At 39.6% G+C, this 20,807-nt stretch overlaps 2 protein-coding genes across 2 annotated transcripts in view; one reads left to right on the top strand and one right to left on the bottom strand.

The window, feature by feature from the left end:
* The window catches only part of gsap (gamma-secretase activating protein), a 43,503-nt gene that overhangs the window by 14,450 nt on the left and 8,246 nt on the right, over window positions 1-20,807 (top strand). The window contains exons 20-28 of the mRNA XM_030720198.1: window positions 359-439; window positions 747-869; window positions 1,097-1,152; window positions 3,980-4,011; window positions 5,642-5,703; window positions 7,139-7,234; window positions 12,342-12,412; window positions 12,642-12,736; window positions 13,362-13,481. Coding sequence (XP_030576058.1) covers window positions 359-439; window positions 747-869; window positions 1,097-1,152; window positions 3,980-4,011; window positions 5,642-5,703; window positions 7,139-7,234; window positions 12,342-12,412; window positions 12,642-12,736; window positions 13,362-13,481 — 736 coding nt within the window. The remainder of the gene's footprint in view (window positions 1-358; window positions 440-746; window positions 870-1,096; window positions 1,153-3,979; window positions 4,012-5,641; window positions 5,704-7,138; window positions 7,235-12,341; window positions 12,413-12,641; window positions 12,737-13,361; window positions 13,482-20,807) is intronic.
* LOC115773455 (C-C chemokine receptor type 9-like) lies at window positions 15,341-18,548 on the bottom strand. The gene is made up of 2 exons (XM_030720199.1): window positions 18,141-18,548; window positions 15,341-15,895 (listed from the first exon to the last, which is right to left on the bottom strand). The coding sequence occupies exons 1-2, from the start codon at window positions 18,546-18,548 to the stop codon at window positions 15,341-15,343; spliced, it is 963 nt and encodes a 320-aa protein (XP_030576059.1).

Consider the following 20,807-nt stretch of genomic DNA (forward strand, 5'->3'; position numbering starts at 1 on the left):
TCTTTGCTAAGTTGTCTGTTATGTGTAGACACAACACTGGGTCATCCCTTGAGTTAGGTGCATTTTTTAAAAATTTTTGAATGATCATAGGTCAGTGTTAAACGGCTTAACAAGCTTAAAAAACAAAGATCACATTCCTCTGAAAATGATCAGGTAGAAGGACTGGACTGAAAATGAGTGAAAAAGCAGCCAATGTACAGAGATCACTTTAAAAGAAATACAAGAAACTCTGGCTCCTTGGAAGCAACCCATAAAGAAATGAGGGCTGACTCAAGACTTTTGCAACAGTACACTTTGTTTTGATTTAAATGCAGGGGACACACTTGTGAGCCACGCATGCTTGGTCTTTGTGTTTCAGGAGTTGCCAGAATGTTTGCTGAAGGTTCCTGGTGTCCTTTGTACCACAGAGATTCATGCTGAATCTACTGTCAAATGGAAGGTAATAACACATTTCTTGCATTTTAAGCTCTGAAGTTATTATGAAACAACATGATTTTGAGCTGTGCAATTTTGTTTTTTCAGAAACTGTTAACAAAGCTTGTCTTTATATTGGTGCTTGGTGATTAAATTGAGAAATTGTGTGTTAAGTAGTTTCCATGCATATACAAAAGACTGGAATTCATGCAGATGTCCAAAATACATCTATATGTAAAACAGTGTGCACTCTATGCAATTATCCTCAATTGTTTTGCCCTTGCTTTGTTGCTGTTGTGGTGCTGCTTGCTTCTGTGTACATCTGTGAGCAGGCCAGGAGTCTCCAGGGCTTCTGGTCAGAGCTGCAGTGGAACACAGAAAGGACAAAATATCTTGATGCTGATCCCAACCCCCGATACAGAACCTCACACATACAGGCCGACTGGGACAAAGTGGTGAGTGTGGGTGCATGTGCACGCTGTAACAAAAACAGTATTAACTGATAAATCACCCATAAACCATGTTAGAAACTCATCTGATTGCTGGTAACTGTTCAGACATGTTGTTTGGGGCGAGAATGTTTGTGAGGAAAATGTGCCTGTCCTTGTTGGAATACCGGTGGGTTTTTGAGAAACAATGAAAGTGTATTTTCAGCGTCTTTCGTGATGCGTGTTTGTTTCAGAGGTCCGAGAGGAGACCCTCCAGCCAGATGAATCACATAGAGGAGAACACAAAGAAGTAGGTCTGCCTCCCACATGAGAGTTGTTAAGAAATGTGCTGCAGACTCACATTCCTGAAAAATTAGGAGGAAGGCTTGACTGTGTCTCTGCGTTATGTTCCAATGTTTCCAACAATGAGTTTTTAAACTGGGCACAGTTTTCTCTAATGAGGCGCTCTCGGGTCAACATTTTACTGCAGCTTCACCAGTGGTTTCATGTTCATAAACATTTTTCAGCACTGTGTCTTTTGTTTTTACAAGCTTAGGCTGATTGGTCTGATGGGGTAGCTGCTATTGGTTCATTAAAATCAGGTTTGAAATTGTTTCAAATTATAGCACTTGTCACAGTAGCTTCAAAGCTGGCACACAGCTCCAGGTTAGTGCAAAAAAAAAAAAAAAACACAACCCAAAAACAAAATCTTTGAAATTGGCTCATCTTTTAAGGATGTAGCTGGGGTAATATAATGTTCCCATATTTTTCTTATTGTTGCTATAATTCATGAAGCAACCCAAACAAAAATTTTTTATTTAGGTCCCTTTCAATACTTCCCCAGCCTCAGTGCCACATAGCTCTAAACCCATTTGTTCCAATCAAATACCACCCCTGAAGACTGCACTCTTATCAGATCACTGGCCTAATTCATCAAAGACTTTAACAAGTCCCACAAATGTATCCCGCTTAAGTAGGACAAGCAGTCTGTGCTAAGCCTTTGCCGCCGGAATGGTGCTCTCTTCCAGCCTCTTTTTCCATCACGAGCACACCGGTCACAAATCTGAATGAGAAGACAAAAGTGATCGCATCGTTCCTATTCTCAGATCCCTGCATTGGCCACCACTTATTTTAACGGTGTAGCATGTCCATAAATGTCTGGGAACTGAGGAGACCAGCTGCTGGACTTTTGGGAGAGGAATGTTGTCCCATTCTTGTCTGATATAGGATTGTAGCTTCTCCACAGTCCTGGGTCTACTTTGTCATATTTTTTATTTCATGAGGCTTCAAATGCTTTGAGTTGGTGAAAGGTCTGGACTGCAGGCTGGCCAGTTCAGTACCCGGATTCTTTTACCACTGAGCCACGCTGTTGTAGTAGATGTATGCAGTTTGACAGTGTCTTGCTTTAATATGCAAGGCCTTCCCTGTAAACTGTGTGAACTGGATGGGAGCATGTGTTGCTCTAAAACCTGTATATACCTCTCACCTTGATGGTGCCTTTCCAGATGTGCAAGTCCCCAGTGCACCCCCACACCATCAAAGATGCAGGCTGAGTGCCGATAACAAGCTGGATGGTCCCTCTCCTCTTTAGTCCAGAGGATGAATTAAATTTGTCTGACCTCAGAGCAGTTTTCTACTTTGCCTCAGTCCATTTTAAATGAGCTTTGGCCCGGAGACGACAGCAGCATTTCTGGATCATGTTCACATATGGCTTCTTCTTTGCACGATACAGCTTTAACCTGCATTTGTGGATGGCACAGATGTTACTCTAGACTCTCTGAATCTTGATATTTATGTAATGCAGCTGATGAGATATTTAAAGTCTGCAATTTTTTATTGAGTAACGTTATTTTGAAATTGTTCCATAATATGTAGATATAGTTTTTGCTGATTGGTGAACCTCTGCCCATCGTTAGTTCTGAGTAACTCCGCCTCTCTAAGATACTCTTTTTATCATATTAATCATGTTACTGAGCTGTTGCCAATTAACCTTATTAGTTGCAAAAATTATCCTGTGACTGTCTATCTTTAGTACTGCAATTGATACTCTCAATTTAAAATTTTTATATGTTTACTGTGTTCTATTGTGAATGAGACATGGGTTTGTGAGGTTTGCAAATTGCGTTCGGTTTTCATTTACATTTTACACAACATCCCAACATTTTCATGTATCTAAATTTCATTCCATAACTTTCAGGACCTCTTGGGAACCTCTTTTTTCACAACTGGATGTGAGAAGTTTAGTTGCCATAACCCAGGTCAGAGTAAACTAGAAAACACTCGGGCTGTAGTTCAGTATGGAATAACAATTCTGATATATTCACTTTCAAAGCATTAAAAACACAAACGCTGGCAGAACTTCCAAACACAGACAACTTGATATACTTAGCTGGTAGTTAAGCTGTGACATACAGACTGCTGCAAAGTTTACACTCAGCTTTTTGGCTCTTTTAACAAAATCCAGCCACACTGTTGACTTCTTTGACGCAGTCTCAATTAGTTTAGAGCCGACATGTCGCCTGTTTCTCCTGCTGCCAAAACTAATGAATCAGTCCTGAAGGGGTACTAATGTGGTGCTTTTCACTATGTGAAAGTAACACCAACAATAGTCCGATCAATACGGTTCTGAGACAGCCTAGAAAACAGTTAATTCAGAGATCAAAATGTCCACTCCTTACTGATCAAACTCTCGTTGAACTCCCACTGCTTTGAGTACACTGTATTCCAAACTTTATAGTTATTTCTGGCACGAATGTAACCAGTTAGCAGGAATTTAAAAACAAAGGCTGCATAGCTTAAAAATGAAATCATAGCTGCAGTCCTGCATCATTTTATGGTGGCTGACTTGATGATGTACACATACCTGTATGCACCGTTGTTTTAAAGCCTGCTCTGTTTGTTCCAGAGAGCCAAACAACACATTCTGGTTTATAATTAACTTCCTCCAGGCCAAACTCGGAAACCTGGTTCCAAACTTTTTGCTTTTATAGTTTTGGTATAAATTATTTTTTGCTGCAGACTACAGCAAGCGTAGCATTATACTGCATCCCCAGCTTACAGCATAAAATGTAAGGCTCTTATTATAATGCTGGCTCGAGGGATTGTTTTCACACAAAGCTTTGCTTCTTGTGTTGTAGAGTTCTATCAATGGTGGACACCTGGAGTCTTGGTAAGATGGCGTAAGCACACTGAACTGGCACAAACACAAAACCAGAGGTACAGCACACACAGGTATACAGACATAGTGTGAACATTCTAAATACTAAAACCTTGGCTTATAATGTAACTCTGTACTGTGTGTGAGTATTATTTTTAGTTTGTGTATTCATATGAGGCTCTATTCTTCATGCTCACTGGAGATTTTTGGCTAAACAAAACCACCTCAGTAATTTATCTTGGAATGAGAGCTTGAGACAGAGAGGAGGGAGGAAGTAGGGGGAACAGCACAGAAAGAAAGAAGAAAGAATCAAAGCCAAGAGAAAGAATGCTATACACAGTTACATAACACTGAGGGGCTTGGTACTTGCATCTCCGGCTCTCTCCCTCTTTCTCTCTTTTTTCACGTGTCTCATGATGCATGTAGCTCCAGTGCAGCTGTTACCTGTCAGACACAACACAGGACCTTCCCCACACATACCCACAAGTATGATCTCATACCCACATCACCCTCAGATTGAGTTTTAAAACACAGACACATGCAGGCACACGCTTCTGATCACTTTCCTGCACCGACCTATGTGGTTAATCACAGTTAATTCATGATTTAGCTTTTTCACACAGGGCCGGGGAGAAAAGAAAAAAGAAAAGAAATCAGGATGGGGGCAATTACTTTTCCACAACCAAACCTGGAGTTAGCATCAAGTGGTCATTTTAGGAACTGCAGCGTTTGAGACTTCTGCCCTTTGAAGTAAATGTTTGGTCTTATAAAGTTAAAAAACACCAAGAAATTATTGAGATGGTTAACAGATGCAAAACCAAGGAGATTACATTTAAATGAATCTCACATGTTTATTTTTATAAATATTTAAATATGAAGCGATAATCAGTATTGTTGATGATTATTTCAGCAGTACAGAGACCCATCTAATCCACGCATCCATCCATCCATCCATCCATTTTCTCCCACTTATTCAGGGTCGTGGGCTACATGTAAAACAGCTGATTGCTTTGAACTGATAACAGACATACAGTGAACCTGGCAGCACAGTCTGCAAGTTAGCTGTGTGTTGCAAGCACTTTTTTTTTCATATCTGTAACATTTTTTGCTGTAACATCAAAAAGCTAGCTTCTTGCATGCGTGAAAGTGATCAAAAGACAGTGTGTATTTGTGTATGCACGTATGTAATAATTCATCTAAAGCTGCAGTGTGGTCCACTTTTTTGTGATTGACATAAAACAACTTTACCAAAACACTCTCTCTCTCTCTCTCTCACACACACACACACACACACACACACACACACACACACACACACACACACACACACACACACACACACACACACAGCAGGGCTGCAGCCTCATAACCCCCAAGGTTGGGGATTTATTTTTAAAGCAAAATTGCTCAAAAAGAATCTATTAATGTCTTAGATTCAACCCCCCCTTTTTTTCACATTAAAAGCTATAAAGAAGTCAGAGTTTTTAGTTTCTTACATTTCTGCTGATGGCCTGTTTAATGATGTTCCAGGACTCGTACATGAGTCTACCTGCACTTGATTAATTTGGCATAGCTGCAGCATCAAAGGTATCTTCAGACACCCCTTTAATGCATGCTTTCACTATCACCCGCTCTCTTCTAGATAAGAAGCTGGTGCCACTTTTCCAGGAGGAGGATCATCAACAGAGGGCACTCATAGGCCTGGTGAGAGAGTGCTCAATAGATGCATCTTTGCAGACACAATAATAAAGTGCACTTCACGGTCAGAAGTATGTGAGATGTATTTTTGGCTCGGGAACTTTAGTTACTACTAAAGTAAGGCCTGTCTGGCACCAACAACAATGCCACATTCAAAGTCCCTTAATTCGCCTTTTTTCTCCATTCTGAAGTTTCAACTTTAGCAGGTCATCTTGTCCACGTTTTGCAGCAACACTGACTTGCTGCCATATGATTGGCTGATTAGATATTTCCATTAGCAAGACGTTTAACAGGTGTGCCTAATGATCTGGCCAGTGAGTATATGTTTGCTGCAGTAACTTAGGTGGTAGAGCATGTGTCAACAGGTCCAACCTGGTCTGGCAAGCATTTCAAGGATGATTCTAAGAGGACATAAATATAAAATTAGTGTCCAGCCTGTCAACAAATCCTTGCAGAGAGGAAAGAAGGCTTTATGTATTCTTTATAAATCATATATGTATGGTTTTTTTTTTAATGCTGGGCTGTTCAGATGTCTGCATACATTTGACCATAATGTATCATTGATTCAGTGATTTAAAGAAAAAAATGTTCTGTTTGAAACTTTATTGATCTTGAAAACCTTGAGAATCCTCACTTGTGAAATGCTGTCTTTCAGACTAAACAATTCATTTAAAGGGTCAGCCGTTTACACAAAGTGTAATATGTGTCGTATCTCTGCAAACACTAACACTAACTTGGTGCATAGGAAAACATTATAAAATGCAGTTGAAAGATTGCTTATTTACAACAGTTTAACATCTCTCTGTAGTGTTTTTTCCCCTGTAACATAGGTTGATATGTAGGTCACCAAAAATCCAGAGTGAAATGCTGACAAACAGTTATTTCCCTCCACAGTCATCTTTAAGATGAAGTTCCCATTCTGCTTACGATGAGTGAACACTTTAAAAGAGGGGCATCTTAAGGTCCCTGTCCTGCATTTTTTTTTTTCACTTTACATCATTTGATGGACAATTTCATATCTTCTAGTTTTCCCCGTGCTCAGCATAGTTTCTAAGAAGCAGATAGTTTCAATTTAATGGAGTTTTGTGGAGATGCAAGCAGTCTTTTAGCTATTCTTAGAATGACCCAGTCCTCCTATCTTTCTCTCTTTATTCTATCCATCTCTTCTTCCATTTTCACATTTTCATCTCTTTCCTTTCCTTTCCTTTCCTTTCCTTTCCTTTCCTTTCCTTTCCTTTCCTTTCCTTTCCTTTCCTTTCCTTTCCACACATCAATTTCATAACACTGTCATCGAGGGAGAGTTTCGAGGTGAACTCATTTTGACCCTGCTGAATGTACTGCAAAGTATGCTTAAAACACACAAACGCAAGGTTTCACTTGACACCACTCACACACACTGTACATGTACAGAAACTAATTTGTGTGTTTTTTTGCATCACAGACAGTTGACAAGCTGCGAGAGCACCTCAGCAGACACCTGCCTCGACTGGGGAAGAAAAAGATTGACTCGCTGGTTGTCAACTATGTAGCCAAACTGGTTGGTACACTGTGTGTGTGTGTGTGTGTGTGTGTGTGTGTGTGTGTGTGTGTGTGTGTGTGTGTGTGTGTGTGTGTGTGTGTGTGTGAAAGGAATACACAAAAAGAGGTTGAGGAGCTCTGTATATCCTTCTGATCCATTTTTTCTTTTAAAGATTCATCACTTTCATCATCACACCTATTCTATGTTTTTAACCTTTTCTGGGTGATGTTATATAACACTCACAGCATAAATTACACAGTGTATAAGGTACTAAGTTTCCACTGACTAAATGTTTGACAGTTAATTTTAGAAATGGCTCTGGAAGCCTTACTTACAGTCCTCTCAACAGCCATCAGTTCTCTTGAAAGATGTTTGCTCAACCCCTAAAAGCCATAAAATACTTTTTCTTTTGTTTCATGTATTTACCAAGGGGGCAATAGCAGCCAGTGTGTTCCAGGAAGAAGACAGGGGGTGACAGATTTGTTGCTGTGGTGTTTCTTTGTGGACTACAGACACCTGTTGATTTTTGGAGTTACATGAAACCACTGACAGGCCTGTCTGTTGTGTCTGATGTGTGTTTATAAAGAAATTGAACCACATCTAGTGATCAGCACTCAACAGGCAGTGTTGGAAAAACTCCTTTGAACTAGCCGTACAAAAAAAACATTTACTTCACTCTGAAAGCAGCTGAAGTACCTCCAGTGTGAGAAATAAGTAAAGCCACTAAAAGAAAAAGCCATTTCACTAAAAGGCCCTCACTTATTTTGCTGCTCAGTAGTCAAATTTATAAATATATGAAAATGATCATTTTCTTTTATTACCCAAAAGTGGTTATATTTCCAGCTGTTAAATACACAAAACATAATAAAAAAAATAAATGAACTACATAAATCCAAATATCTAAATATGCAGCTGAACTAACAGAAATCAGTAATTTTAATTATAAATTTAATTCTGAAAAAGTTGGGATGCTGTGTAAAAAGATAAATAAAAACAGAATGCAATGATTTGCAAATCTCATAAATCCAGATGTTATTCGCAAAGGATCATAGAAAATATCAAATGTCTAAATTGAGAAAATTTACCAAAATGTTGGCTCATTTCAAATTTGATGGCAGCAACACGTCTCAGACAAGTTGGGACAGGACCATGTTTACCACTGTGTAGCATTCCCTCTTTTTATAACAATTATCTGTAAACATGTGGGAACTGAGGAAACCAGCTGCTGGACTTTTGGGAGAGGATTGTTTTCCCATTCTTGTCTGATACAGCATTCTAGTGGCTCAACAGTCTTGGGTCTTTTTTGTCCTATTTTTCATTCCACGATGGACCAAATGTTTTCAATTGGTGAAAGGTCTGGACTGCAGGCAGGTCAGTTCAGCTCCCAGAGCCTACTACTGTGAAGCCATTCTGTTGTAATAGCTGCAGTATCCAGTTTAGCACTGTCTTGCTGAAATAAGCAGGGCTTCCCTGAAAAAGGCATCTGGATGGGGGCATGTGTTGCTCTAAAACCTGTATATACAATTCTGTACCTTTCAGCATTGATCGTGCAAATTCCATAGGCACCATCATCAGAGATGCAGGCTTTTGAACTGGGCACAGCGTCCATATTTTCTAAAACGAATTTCAAATTTCTCTGGCCACAGAACAATATTCCACTTTTCCTCAGTCCATTTTAAATAAACTTTGGCCCAGAGAAGAAAGCAGTATTTCTGGATCATTTTCATACATGACTTCTTTATAAGAATAGAGTTTGAACCTGCATTTGGGGGATGACATGACAAACTGAGCCATCTACAAAAGACAGTGATTTCTGGAAGTGTTCCTGAACCCATGCAGTAATTTCTATGACAGAATCATGTCTGTTTTTAATGCAGTGCAGCCTAAGACCCAAAGATTACAGGTATCTGATATTGATTTTCCAGATCCTCTGAATCTTTTGATGGTACTGTGGATGATGAGATATTCAGAGTCATCACTATTTTATGTTGAGGAACATTCTAAAACTTCCACAATTTATAGACACAGTTTTTGCAGATGGGTGAATCTCTGCCCATCTTTAGATAAGAGAAAGTCTGCCTCTCTAAGATGTTCTTTTTATACTCAATCTTGTTCCTGACCTGTTGCCAGTTAACCTAATTAGCTGTAAAATATGCCTCAAGCTGTTTCTTTTTAGCACAACTTACTTTTCCAGCCTTTTGTCTTTTTTTGTTTGTCTCAGTTTAAACATTTATGTGTTTTTATGTTCTAGTATGAATAAAATATGGGTTTAAGAGATTTGCCAATCACTGCATTCTGTTTTTTATTTACATTTTACACAGTGTCCCAACATTTTCAGATTTGGGGTTATATATCACGATCAAACAGGAGTCAAATGACACACAATAAAAGAAAAAAACAATCGTATCGTAAACAATGCAGGCGCAGCCATAATCCCAGCAAATCAGCTGCTATCCTATGAATCTCAAATCTGATGAATCTCATGCTTTATGCTGCCTACAGTTGCTGCACATCTGCAGCCCATGTCTACCCAGCTCTCTGTTTTCTCGCTATGTCTGACTTAATTAATTTCGTATTTGCAGTTATGCACATTATATAAGCTCTGTTCTGTGTAGGGGGTTTCCCAGATCAAATATAAATCTTTAAACATATTTCAGGGGTCTATACTGATCCTTTTTGATGGAGCCAGATAATAAAAGGCCAATAAACAATTGTACAGACATGTGTGAACTGCTTTTTTTTTTTTTTTTTTTTTTAATGTTTTAGTTTTTGGATGGAGTAAACTCGAGACACAACTTCTTAATTAGACTTTTTCTTTTTTTTTCCCAAGCCAAACTCATAGATTCCCTCCTGTTTTCAGCCTGTGAACGTTCCCTGAATGTATTCTAGCACAAACGTCAGTTTTATCCTCACACTTTCCATTAGAAAACTATTCACCATTCACCTCATTTTTATTATAACTTAGTAAAGAAAGCACAAACAAAATTTCCATTAAAATATACCACTCATACAAGTAGGATCTGCACATCCAAGTGGAAAGACTTTCTCAACCTCTGTCTCAGTAACAAATGGAGGTTCTTGGTTCTGTAAAGTCAGTTTTAGTATTCCTGGGAGGTAAATCCCTTCACAGGTAGGAGCCCCTTGAAAGCAGGCATACGGCATATATCAACACAACAGTGTTAAAGCAGGCCAAGGGTAAGGCTGGAATTGAATAGAAAGCAGGATGCATTATGTTTTGGGACATTACATTGTGGAATTGCAAATGACAGAGTATAAAAAAAAAGAGCAGAGAAATCCTCCCTGCTCACAGTTGGAGCTGTTGATGGCTCAGCTTGGTACAGCTGGCTCATGAGCTTTAACTTGCACCTTCAGACTCAAAATGATTTTTTTTTATTTGGCTGTGTGAAAGTGAAAATTTGGAAGACGGTCTTATTGAAAAGATACAAAAACATCCATGAGAAACAGGGGAAATTTTTACTTTGAGTTCACTAACTCACTCACTCACTCACTGACTGACTCACATCAAGCTGACTGATGCTTGAAAAACTCGTGGTGGTACTCTTTCCCTTCTACAGAATAGGACATCTCCCCTTCTTGTTGGTGCTTATTGAGACTAATGGTTGCATTGACACAGGGGAAAAGCTGGCGGTGAAAAAGATTAGAGCTTTTAAGAGCTGGGCAACTTCTGTTATGATAGATTACAGCTCTGCAGTACATTATTGTCATAGTTATTTATTTCCTGTCTCTGTTGCCACAGACAAAGGAGATACATTCCTTTTTATAACACAGCCAATGTCAAGGCAAAGAACAACCGGCTAATACCTGAATATGAATTACTAAAAAAAAGTATTGAAAGTATTACTACTAATAGGCTGCAATACATTTATTATGCAGTAGAAAAGTTGTTCTCTACCCAAGGTTACTAAACTTTTTGTTAACAGGAGACCCACACTGGGTAAATCCAGCCTCCTGTCTGGGCCGAGGCTCATTAAGACAAATTGGTGACTTTACAAATTGGAAGAGAATGCCACAGAGGGATAACTGTGTTTGAGTGTGTGGCTTTAAATCACTTGATTACCTTTTGTTTGACTGTTTTCAGCACAAAAACACTGCACTTGCACACTTTTTACTTGATTACATCAGCAAAGAGCTGCTAAGCCTTTAGGAATTCATTGTGTTTGAAAGGTTGTCATCTGGTGTCATCCGATTACAGTCTAATTTTGGGGAAAAAGAAAAAGCTATGAATGCTGTGCTCTTTTGGGGCATTGCTTTCCTAATTTGTGGTTGCAGCTGCTGTCAAGATGTGTATTAAGGAAATTCAAAAGGAATGGATGAGAAAATTATATTATAATGAAGAAAATAATTATGTGATTAAAAAAAGGAATTTAAGATGAAAAAGAAAAAAAAATTCCCTATGCCTTTATTTAGCACAGATGGTGTGGTTGTGAGTTTAACATTATTTAAAACTTAAATAAAGCACTGGCAAGAAGTGGGGAAAAAGCCTGGAGGAGCTTATTATTCTGTTTATCCTGAACACCTTTTTGACTTTTAGGGTAGTCTGTTACATAAGTGCAGCTAATTCCCACCCTGAGGTGACTGGAGGATGTTGGCTGCTGGCATTTGGAATGGTTGGCGGAAGGTTTCCCACTGGTGTACAGGATGCGGATGAGGCAGGTCATTTTCCTGTTATTGCAGAATAGATGGGAGAGCAGTCACCTGTGGAAAGAAGCACTGGCAGGCGTGTTTCAGACGGGTCAAGTGCATTCGAATGATCCCGATCATGTGGTGAAATGTCATGGGCGAGTGTGGGGGTGTGTATGTGTGAAATGTGTGTTCACGTCCTGATGCACGGGGTTGCGCTTGTTTTCCAGAAATGAAAATGGGAAGTAGGAAAGAAAATAGGGAAGTGAGGAAACTGATCAGAGAACAAGTGTACATTTCCATGAAGCGAATGTCACCACAGCTGAAAAACATGTCAGAACTGTTTCCCGATAAAACGCTCGCTTTGTGCAAAATTTCCAGGCCTGTAATTCAGCCGCGTTTCATTTCATTTGAATCTAATCGAGCATCTGCAGCTCAGAGCGCTAAGGTGTCTCCCTGTGTGTGTGTGTGTTTGTGTGTTTAGCTGGAGCTCATCAGACACATGCTGGAGTCAGTCTGGCTGAAGTACAAACTTGGCCCTCGTGTGTTGTGCTTGTGAGTAGCCCTTCTTTGTCTTTAAAGTCATGTCTCCAACTAATATAATGTAAAGTCCAGGCAGAAGGTGTGCATTCATCTCAAGGTATGTGTGCACCAGACCCCATCAGTCCTCACCATGTGTGTGTCCACATGTGTGAATTTTTGCTAACCTCTCCTCACATGCGTGCTCACCTTATGTAACATTCCTGTCTGAATTTTTCTCTGTGTGTGTGTGTGTGTGTTTCAGGACGCAGCAGGGCAGTCCGGCTGAGTGGTCCGTGTTTCACTTCATGTTTCGGATCCTGGAATCCACCCGGGGTCTCTGCCTGCCCCTCCCACCTGGTATCACAGCTTTAGCTGTTATAATCCAGTCTGTCTCTGTCTCAGCCAGAGTAACAGTGTGTGTGTGTGTGTTTGCACTGAGAGACAACAGAACTCCTTTCTTCTGTACTAATGTAACCAAAAATATGTTAAACATTTAACAATGTGCAGACATGAGTAAGAAGGTATGAATACGTTTTTAATAATTTGAATGAATTTTCCGGTGTCTGCAGCATAAACTGGTGTGATTCTGTTACACAATCCCACGATTTCAGTCAAGCGTGAGTCAAAGTTTTTGGGCAAGAATCGTGAAGTGTAAGGGAATGAGGGAGGAAATGATAAATGCGAGGATGTCAACACACGCTGAAGCTGCACGTGTAAATGTGTGTAAATGAAATCAAGCAGGCATGCTGAACGTGTAACCTTTTGGTTACTGAAAGTAAGAAATGTATTCCTATGAAGCTGAGCAGTCATTTTTATGTTTTATTTACATTTTTTTTTGCATGCTAATACGAAGAGTAAACGCACAAAACTGGTAAACACGAAAATGGGCTAAAAAGTTAGCATACCCACTGTTTCATTTCATTTTATTTGCTGTTTTTTTTGTTTGTTTCCTCTTCATCTTTTTCTCTCTGTTTTCCTCCAGGCTATCACACCTTATTTGCAGTGTTTGCCGTGCGATGCCTCCCTCATCACACCTTTCTGCAGTACATTGACCAAGGTTTCCTGCAGCTCACCGAGACCTTTGTGTCTCGCCTCATGACAGGCACGTGCTAGTTCTTTGTCTCAAATACAAAGTTTTAAATGTAAAATCAAATTTCGCACACAATGAACAACTTGTCAGTCACATGGCAACCACCCACTAAAGCATATCTGCTTTTTTTTTGCTTTTTGAGTGACCATAATGTACAAAATGAGCATCATACTGTTATGAACAAGACATGAAACTACTGAGTGAGGGCCCATTGGGAAAATATTTGCTTAGTTCATAAATCATTTGAGCATTAGGATCCTTTTCTCACAGTCTTGTTTATGTAACCAGATGAGACACCCCCTGCTGGCAGTAAGAAAGGTTTACTTCACTTTTCAAAACAGGCTGTGACATCCATCTTTTACATATACACTTTGTTAGGTACATCTGTTGAACTGCTAATTAGTGCAAATATCTAATCAACCAATCACTTGGCAGCAAGTCAGTGCATTTAGGCATGTAGACATGGCCAAGACAACCTGCTGAAGTTCAAACTGAACACAGGAATTGGGAAGAAAGTTGATTTAAGTGACTTTGAATGTGGCATGGCTGTTGGTGGTCTGAATAATTCAGAATCTGCTGATCTGCTGGGATTTTTTTTGCACAACCATCTCTATGGTTAACAGAGAATGGTCTGAAAAACAGAAAATATCCAATGAGCAGCAGCTCTCTCGGTGAAAATGCTTTTTTGATGTCAGAGGTCAGAGGAGAACAGCCAGACTGCTTTGAGCTGATAGGAAGGCAACAGTAACTCAAATATCCACTCGTTTCAACCAAGGTATACAGACAACATGTTCAACCTTAAGTCTTAATCAATTACATGGATCCATCCTGCCAATCCATCCTGGTTCAGGCTGCTGATTGTGATGTAATGTAGTTTGTATTTAGTGCCAGTGCTACCTGCACTACCTGCACTGTGCAACTGTGTAATTATAACTTTGTATACTCCTTGGACTGTCTTGCAACCCCAATTCCAAAAATGTTGGGATGCTTTGTAAAATGCAAATAAAAACAGAATGCAATGATGTGCAAATCTCATAAACCCATATTTTATTCACAGTAGAACACAGAAAACATTTTACTATTACATGAAAAATGTTAGCTCAGCAACAAATCTCAATGACACTGGAAATCACTGCATGGACTTAGGAACATATCTAAACACATTTCACCACAAATGCAAGTATACAGCTCTATAATGCAAAAAAGAACCCACATGTAAACATGATCCAGAGATGCTGCTGTCTTCTTGGACCAAAGCTCATTTAAAATGGACTGAGGCAAAAAAAAAAAAATGCTTGGAAAACTGTTCTGTGGTCAGATGAATTTAAATTTGAAATTATTTTTGGAAAAAAGGAACACTGTGTCCTCCAGATTAAAGTGAAGCGGGACTGTCCAGCTTGTTATCAGCACTCAGTTCAAAAGCCTGCATCTCTGATTGTATGGAGGCGCATTGGTGCCTATGGAATTGGCAGCTTACAAATCTGGAAAGGCACCATCAATGGTGAAAGGTATATACAGGTTTGAGAGCAACATGTGTTCCCATCCAGACGATGACCTTGCATATTACAGCAAGACAATGCATGATGAAAAAAATATAGACTCCAGTCTCCCTGTGAGTGAAAGAAAATAGATGGATGGATAATAAAAAGTATATGGAGGCAGCAGAAAAACACACACACACACACACACACACACACACACACACACACACACACACACACACACACACACACACACACACACACACACACACAGCCCAGTAAAAAGAAAAAAAACGAATCCTGGGCAAACAAAAGGTCCATATTTTTCCATCGGTTTTCATGGCTATCAAGCCACACTAGTATAGGGAGGCCAAAATATGGGAGAACATATTAGGAGCTATCATTAAGAGGGATGAAAATGCGGAGTGTCTTGGCAGTGCTTTCATGTTGACCAACAAAGCAATACAGCAGTGGATTCAGAGTGTGCTTGAAAAAGTAAAAACATTCCATAAATATGAGCACCTTGCTCATATACAGCAGTTTTTCTGATGCTGTGAGAGACAGAGTCACATAAACTGTACGAAATATCAGAGCAATAAAGGCAAATACCAGGGAGACAGCCATGATGTGAAGAACAAGCTTAGTAATCCTCAGCTTTTCCTTGCTAGACCTTTGAATTCGGTTGACCTTTCTGGCAAGTAGTGGGTAGCAGGACAACAAGACCACATGGCTGTAAACTGTAAATAAGATGTAGCTCCATTCAAGCACCGGTGAGACTCTGAGATTCTTACAGGAGCCCTCATCAATCCTCTTTTCCTTATTTTTCACCTCACTTAGGAAAAACACAGCTGGAATAGCCAGCAGGGCTCCGAGCAGCCACACAGAGAACAATAAAACCCTCTGCCACGTCCGAACCACTTTGATCCACTTTTCAGGGCGAAGAACCTGGCAAAAAATGAAATGATATTTCAGTTTGAAATCTTCCGCTTTTCTCCTTCACTGAAGTGGTCATGGGTGCTGAGCCCACGCTGACCCACTCGATGTGGATTTCATTCTCTAGGGTAGGTGGGGTGATAGTTAACATCACCTTTGTATGATCAGTGGGTTTAATCCCGTCCAGAGGAAGAATTACAGACACAACTGTACACAATCACTGCTAATTAAATCTCACCTGCAGTGGCATTTCTTAAAGCATATTGTTCTTTCTTTTTTAAACTTCTATTTTTTTTTAACATTTGTTTACATATTACAAAATTGTCACCTTTATTAGAATACTGGATTAGGTAGTAAAAGTTTCTGTTTGCACTGTGTACGTGTACATACAAACAACTGGATAACTCTGATATTAAGAAAGTAAAGTTAATAATGATTTCAAAGCGGGTTTATGAATGGAAATCGGATACAATCATTTCCTCAGGGAGCATAAGTCGCGTTTAGTGATATCAGTGTTTGTGTAGCAAGAAAATGATATTCACCTCACGCAATATGGCTCTCCCCCTTCGCTTTCCCCTCGCTTTCCCTTCGGCTTTCCCTGCGTCCCTCTGGGGAGTCTTTTGGCTTTCTCATCTAGCTTTGTTTTGCTGACTTATTTGTTACAGACCATATCTGGTTAAAATGCCAGTGGGAACAGTGAGTTACATTACCGAGCAGCAGAGATTATTTTCCTCAGTAACGTTTATCTCGTCCAAATGGGGACTTTAATGGAATGTATGTACAGTATATGCGAGCCAGCAGGAGATTAAGAATAGCAATATATGGAACTGGAAGAATAAATATTATTTAATCTGTCATGCAGGACGCATTACAAATGTTTTAGGTTGGAAATATTTATACTTGCATGTGAGCCAAAGGAAGTGCTTGACTTGGCTTAAACATGCCAAAGTAGGTTTTCATTTGTTCTCTCACTGTTTTTTTTTTTTTTTTTTGCCTGTTTTTCTCTTTTATTTCTTTTCTCTAGTCTAATTGGTTACCATATGTAAACAGTGCCTGACATGTAAAAGGAAACTACTGTCTCTAAATTGCATGTGTAATATCCCTAAAGTCCTGTGCAAAAGTCTTAAGCTAGGAAAATGGTGCAGTGTTTATTGAAATATGAGTTAATCAAACATGAATGGAAATACAGTATTTAAGGCAAAAAGAGAATTTGTATAATTTGTTCTCTCTTAGGCAGCTTTCTTGTAATCTCTTTAAGTAGTCTTCAGGAATAGCTCTCCAGGTTTCTTGAAGGACATTCAAAGCTCTTCTCTGCCCGGATGACACCATTGCACTGATACTTTCCTGTTACTTTGCCTGGTAGATCAAACTGTGATGGTACTTTTTTCTGCTTTCATAATTCCATCAGTTGTGACAAGATCTTCAACACTACTGGCTGAAATGCAGCTCCAAACCATAACAGAGTATCCACTGTGTTACAGATGGCTGTAGACACTCACTGTTGTACCACCTCTATATATACTGATGACGATTTGAACCAAAAATTTCAAAGTTGGGCCTCCTGGCACTGATTTTCAGCCTAGTTCTTGTGTTATTTGGCATACGTCAGCCTGTTTTCCTTTCTTAAGAATAACTACTTCCACTGAAACCATTTCTGATAATGGTTCAGTGAACAGCACATGGATCAACTGAAGGCCAGGTGCTTCTCTCAGGTCCTGTTTCAGATCTTTGCTGGATTTTGTCCTGTTTCTTAAGGTCATGGCTTTCAGATTCTGTTCATCTGTAGTTACTGTAGTTTTTTTTAGTCCTGCCACTCATTTTGTTCTCCACTTATCCAGTTTCCTAATTTTTGTTAAGGGCACACTGCAAACCATGTAGAGCTATGCCAGGTTTTCAGGTAAAAGCTCTTTGGGAATCACCTTGTAGGAGCAAAAATACTATCTTATGCCTGTCAAACTGTGTTATCGTTGGTATTTTCCATAGATTCAGTTAAAGAAACGGTAATAAAAAACCTCTGAAAGACCTTCAGAAAACCTGGAGAACTGTTGCTCAAGAAAGTCTGACTCCTTGTCAGCAAAATATAAAGAAATGAGGGGTGGCTTAAGATTTTAACACACTGTTTTTTAGATGAGAAACACCCCTTAATTTCCAGAGAAACAGGTACTAATATTTTGGCCTCATACAAAATGCAGAGTGCTACTTGTAACTTTGTTTTGCTAAAAATGACAAACTATTTGAATAATTAGTTAATACATACCTGGTAGTACCTCTGAATGCTTATCAGCACCAGAATGTTTGAGTTGGTGATGTTGCAGAAAAACAGGAGAAAAAAGAGAAGCTGACAGATCGAAAGGTTTAAATGTAGCCCAAGGCAGAAAACGATGTTCCCAACCAGCAGGATGAGCAGACAGAAGAGGTCCGACAATGTCAGGCTGAAGATGAGGTGCTGTGACATGGAGGAGTCGCACACATGCTGAATGAGTTTCCCTATCACGGTGATGTTAGCCGGAATACCGAGCATGGAGCTCAATAGAATAACCACACCAGCAGCAATGTACCAGGGATCGAGGCATGAGATCGGAGGTGATCCTGGTAAGAAGCAGTTGGTGAAGGAGGGGAAAAAGAAGAGGAGGGAGGAGGTGTTGGAAGGGCCTCCGGTATTCATTGTGAAGTTTGAAAGAGAAAGATAAAGCACTGATGAGACTTAAGCAAGTTCAGCTGTGTGACCTAGATGCTGTTGATGTTGCACACACCCTAGTGGTCTGTGGTCTTGAGGTATATCTGAGGAAAAGGTTTAATGTAAAGATGTTTTTTCTTCTTTTGTTTATGTGTACTCAGATACTTTAGATGGGATTTTTACTACTGTCTTCTTCTTGCATACACGCAAGAAGAAGACCGTAGCAGGGATGTGCCAACCAGAAACCTTTACAAATCAGTGTGATTTATCGATTTGTAGTGACAACAGGTGATGTAACTGTACGTTCACATAGAACGGGGCATTTTTCTTTTTTCTTTTTGCATAGCACCCATGAAAAAGATTCGATATAGTGCAGAATTGAAAGTTCATTCCCAGTCCAGTCTCAGAGGAAGCAAAGCAACCCAAAACATAACATTTCCACCACCATGTTTCACAGTCGATATGAGATTGGTCTTTGTTTTCTGCATGTTTTCTTATGCTATGACCAAACAACTCTATCTTTGATTTGTCTGTCCAGAGCACAATGTTCCTTTTTTTTGTTTGGCAAACTTTTAGCGGCATTCCACACCAGAAACCTTCTCCTCCCACATCTCCCATGAGGGTCAAAATTGTAAAATTATCTGCAGATCCTGAGATGAAATTTGGGCATTCTTGGGAGACATCAAGCATACACTGGACAATCTGCTCTTGGGCTGAATTTGTCTGTAGCAGATTAACTTGATTTGAAATTATTTAGAGACATTTTTATATCCACAAGCATCCACAAATTTCCTCTGAAGTCACACAGGTTCACAAATCCCCAATGTCTGGGAAGTAAGCTTTGGTGTTTATTTTCTTTTATCTAATACTTAACTCTTTAAATGTAAATAACCAAACATTTTTTTCTCTTTACCTCGAATAACTTTTTTTTTTTTTTTTTTATCAGTTGAGCATTAGATTATATTTTCTATTTTCAAAACCACTGCCACCACAGTCCACAGCTGCTTTAAACTACTTTCTGAAATACCCCAGAAACCCTTCAAACAGTGACAAACACATGTAAACGTGGACCAGCTCTCATTTGGAGTAAATATATTTTTTGAATACCCAGTCCTTTGACTAGATATTAAACTAGCACCAACCAGGACTCTGGATATGCCCCAAATCCATTATATGTAACTCACTAAATTACCAGTTCTATACAGTATGCACTACAGTCATCACAGCATGCCTTTAGCCTTTAATATACACCGATCAGGCATAACATTATGACCACTTGCCTAATATTGTGTTGGTGCCCTTTTTGTTGCCAAAACAGCCGTAACCCATCGAGGCATGGACTCCACTAGACCCCCGAAGGTGTGCTGTGGTATCTGACACCAAGATGTTAGCAACAGATCCTTTAAGTCCTGTAAGTTAAGTCCTGCGAGGTGGGGCCTCCATGAATCTGATTTGTTTGACCAGCACATTCCACAGATGCTTTATTGAATTGAGATCCGGGGAATCAGCACCTCAAAATCATTGCTGTTCTCCTCAAACCATTCCTGAACCATTTTTGCTTTGTGGCAGGGTGCATTATCCTGCTGAAAGAGGCCACAGCCATCAGGGAATACTGTTTCTTTGAAATGGCGTACATGGTCTGCAACAATGCTTAGGTATGGGTCAAAGTAACATCCACATGGATGGCAGGACCCAAGGTTTCACAGCAGAACATTGCCTAAAGCATCACACTGCCTCCACTGGCTTGCCTTCTTCCCATAGTGCATCCTGGCGCCAGGTGTTCCCCAGTTACTGTAAGTGATGCACCCCTGGACCCCTTGTTTGCCTTAGAACTGCTTTAATTCTTTAAATGCTGGAAGAAAATGTTGGTCCAGATGGACATGTTAGCATGTACGAGGGAGCCCAAGGTGTACCAAGAAAACCCCCCATTATTACACCACCAGCAGCAGCCTGAACTGTTAATACAAGGCAGGATGGATCCACGCTTTTATGTCATTTACACCTAATTCTGGACTGCTGTGCATTCAGAGAAGCTCTTCTGCATTTCTTTGTTGTAACAAGGGCCTATTTTATTTTATTTATTTTATATTTGAGTTACTGTTGCTTTCCTATCATCTTGAAACATCTTGAACATCTTGAACATGTTCACATGCTTAAATGTACTGAACTGTATAAAAGGTGTAAAAGTGTATATGTATGTTTAAAAAAGCAACATAACAGCTTTATACTAAGAGGAACTGACACAAC

This window comes from Archocentrus centrarchus, chromosome 23 (genome assembly GCF_007364275.1).
Source record: "Archocentrus centrarchus isolate MPI-CPG fArcCen1 chromosome 23, fArcCen1, whole genome shotgun sequence".
In the NCBI taxonomy this organism is placed as follows: domain Eukaryota; kingdom Metazoa; phylum Chordata; class Actinopteri; order Cichliformes; family Cichlidae; genus Archocentrus; species Archocentrus centrarchus.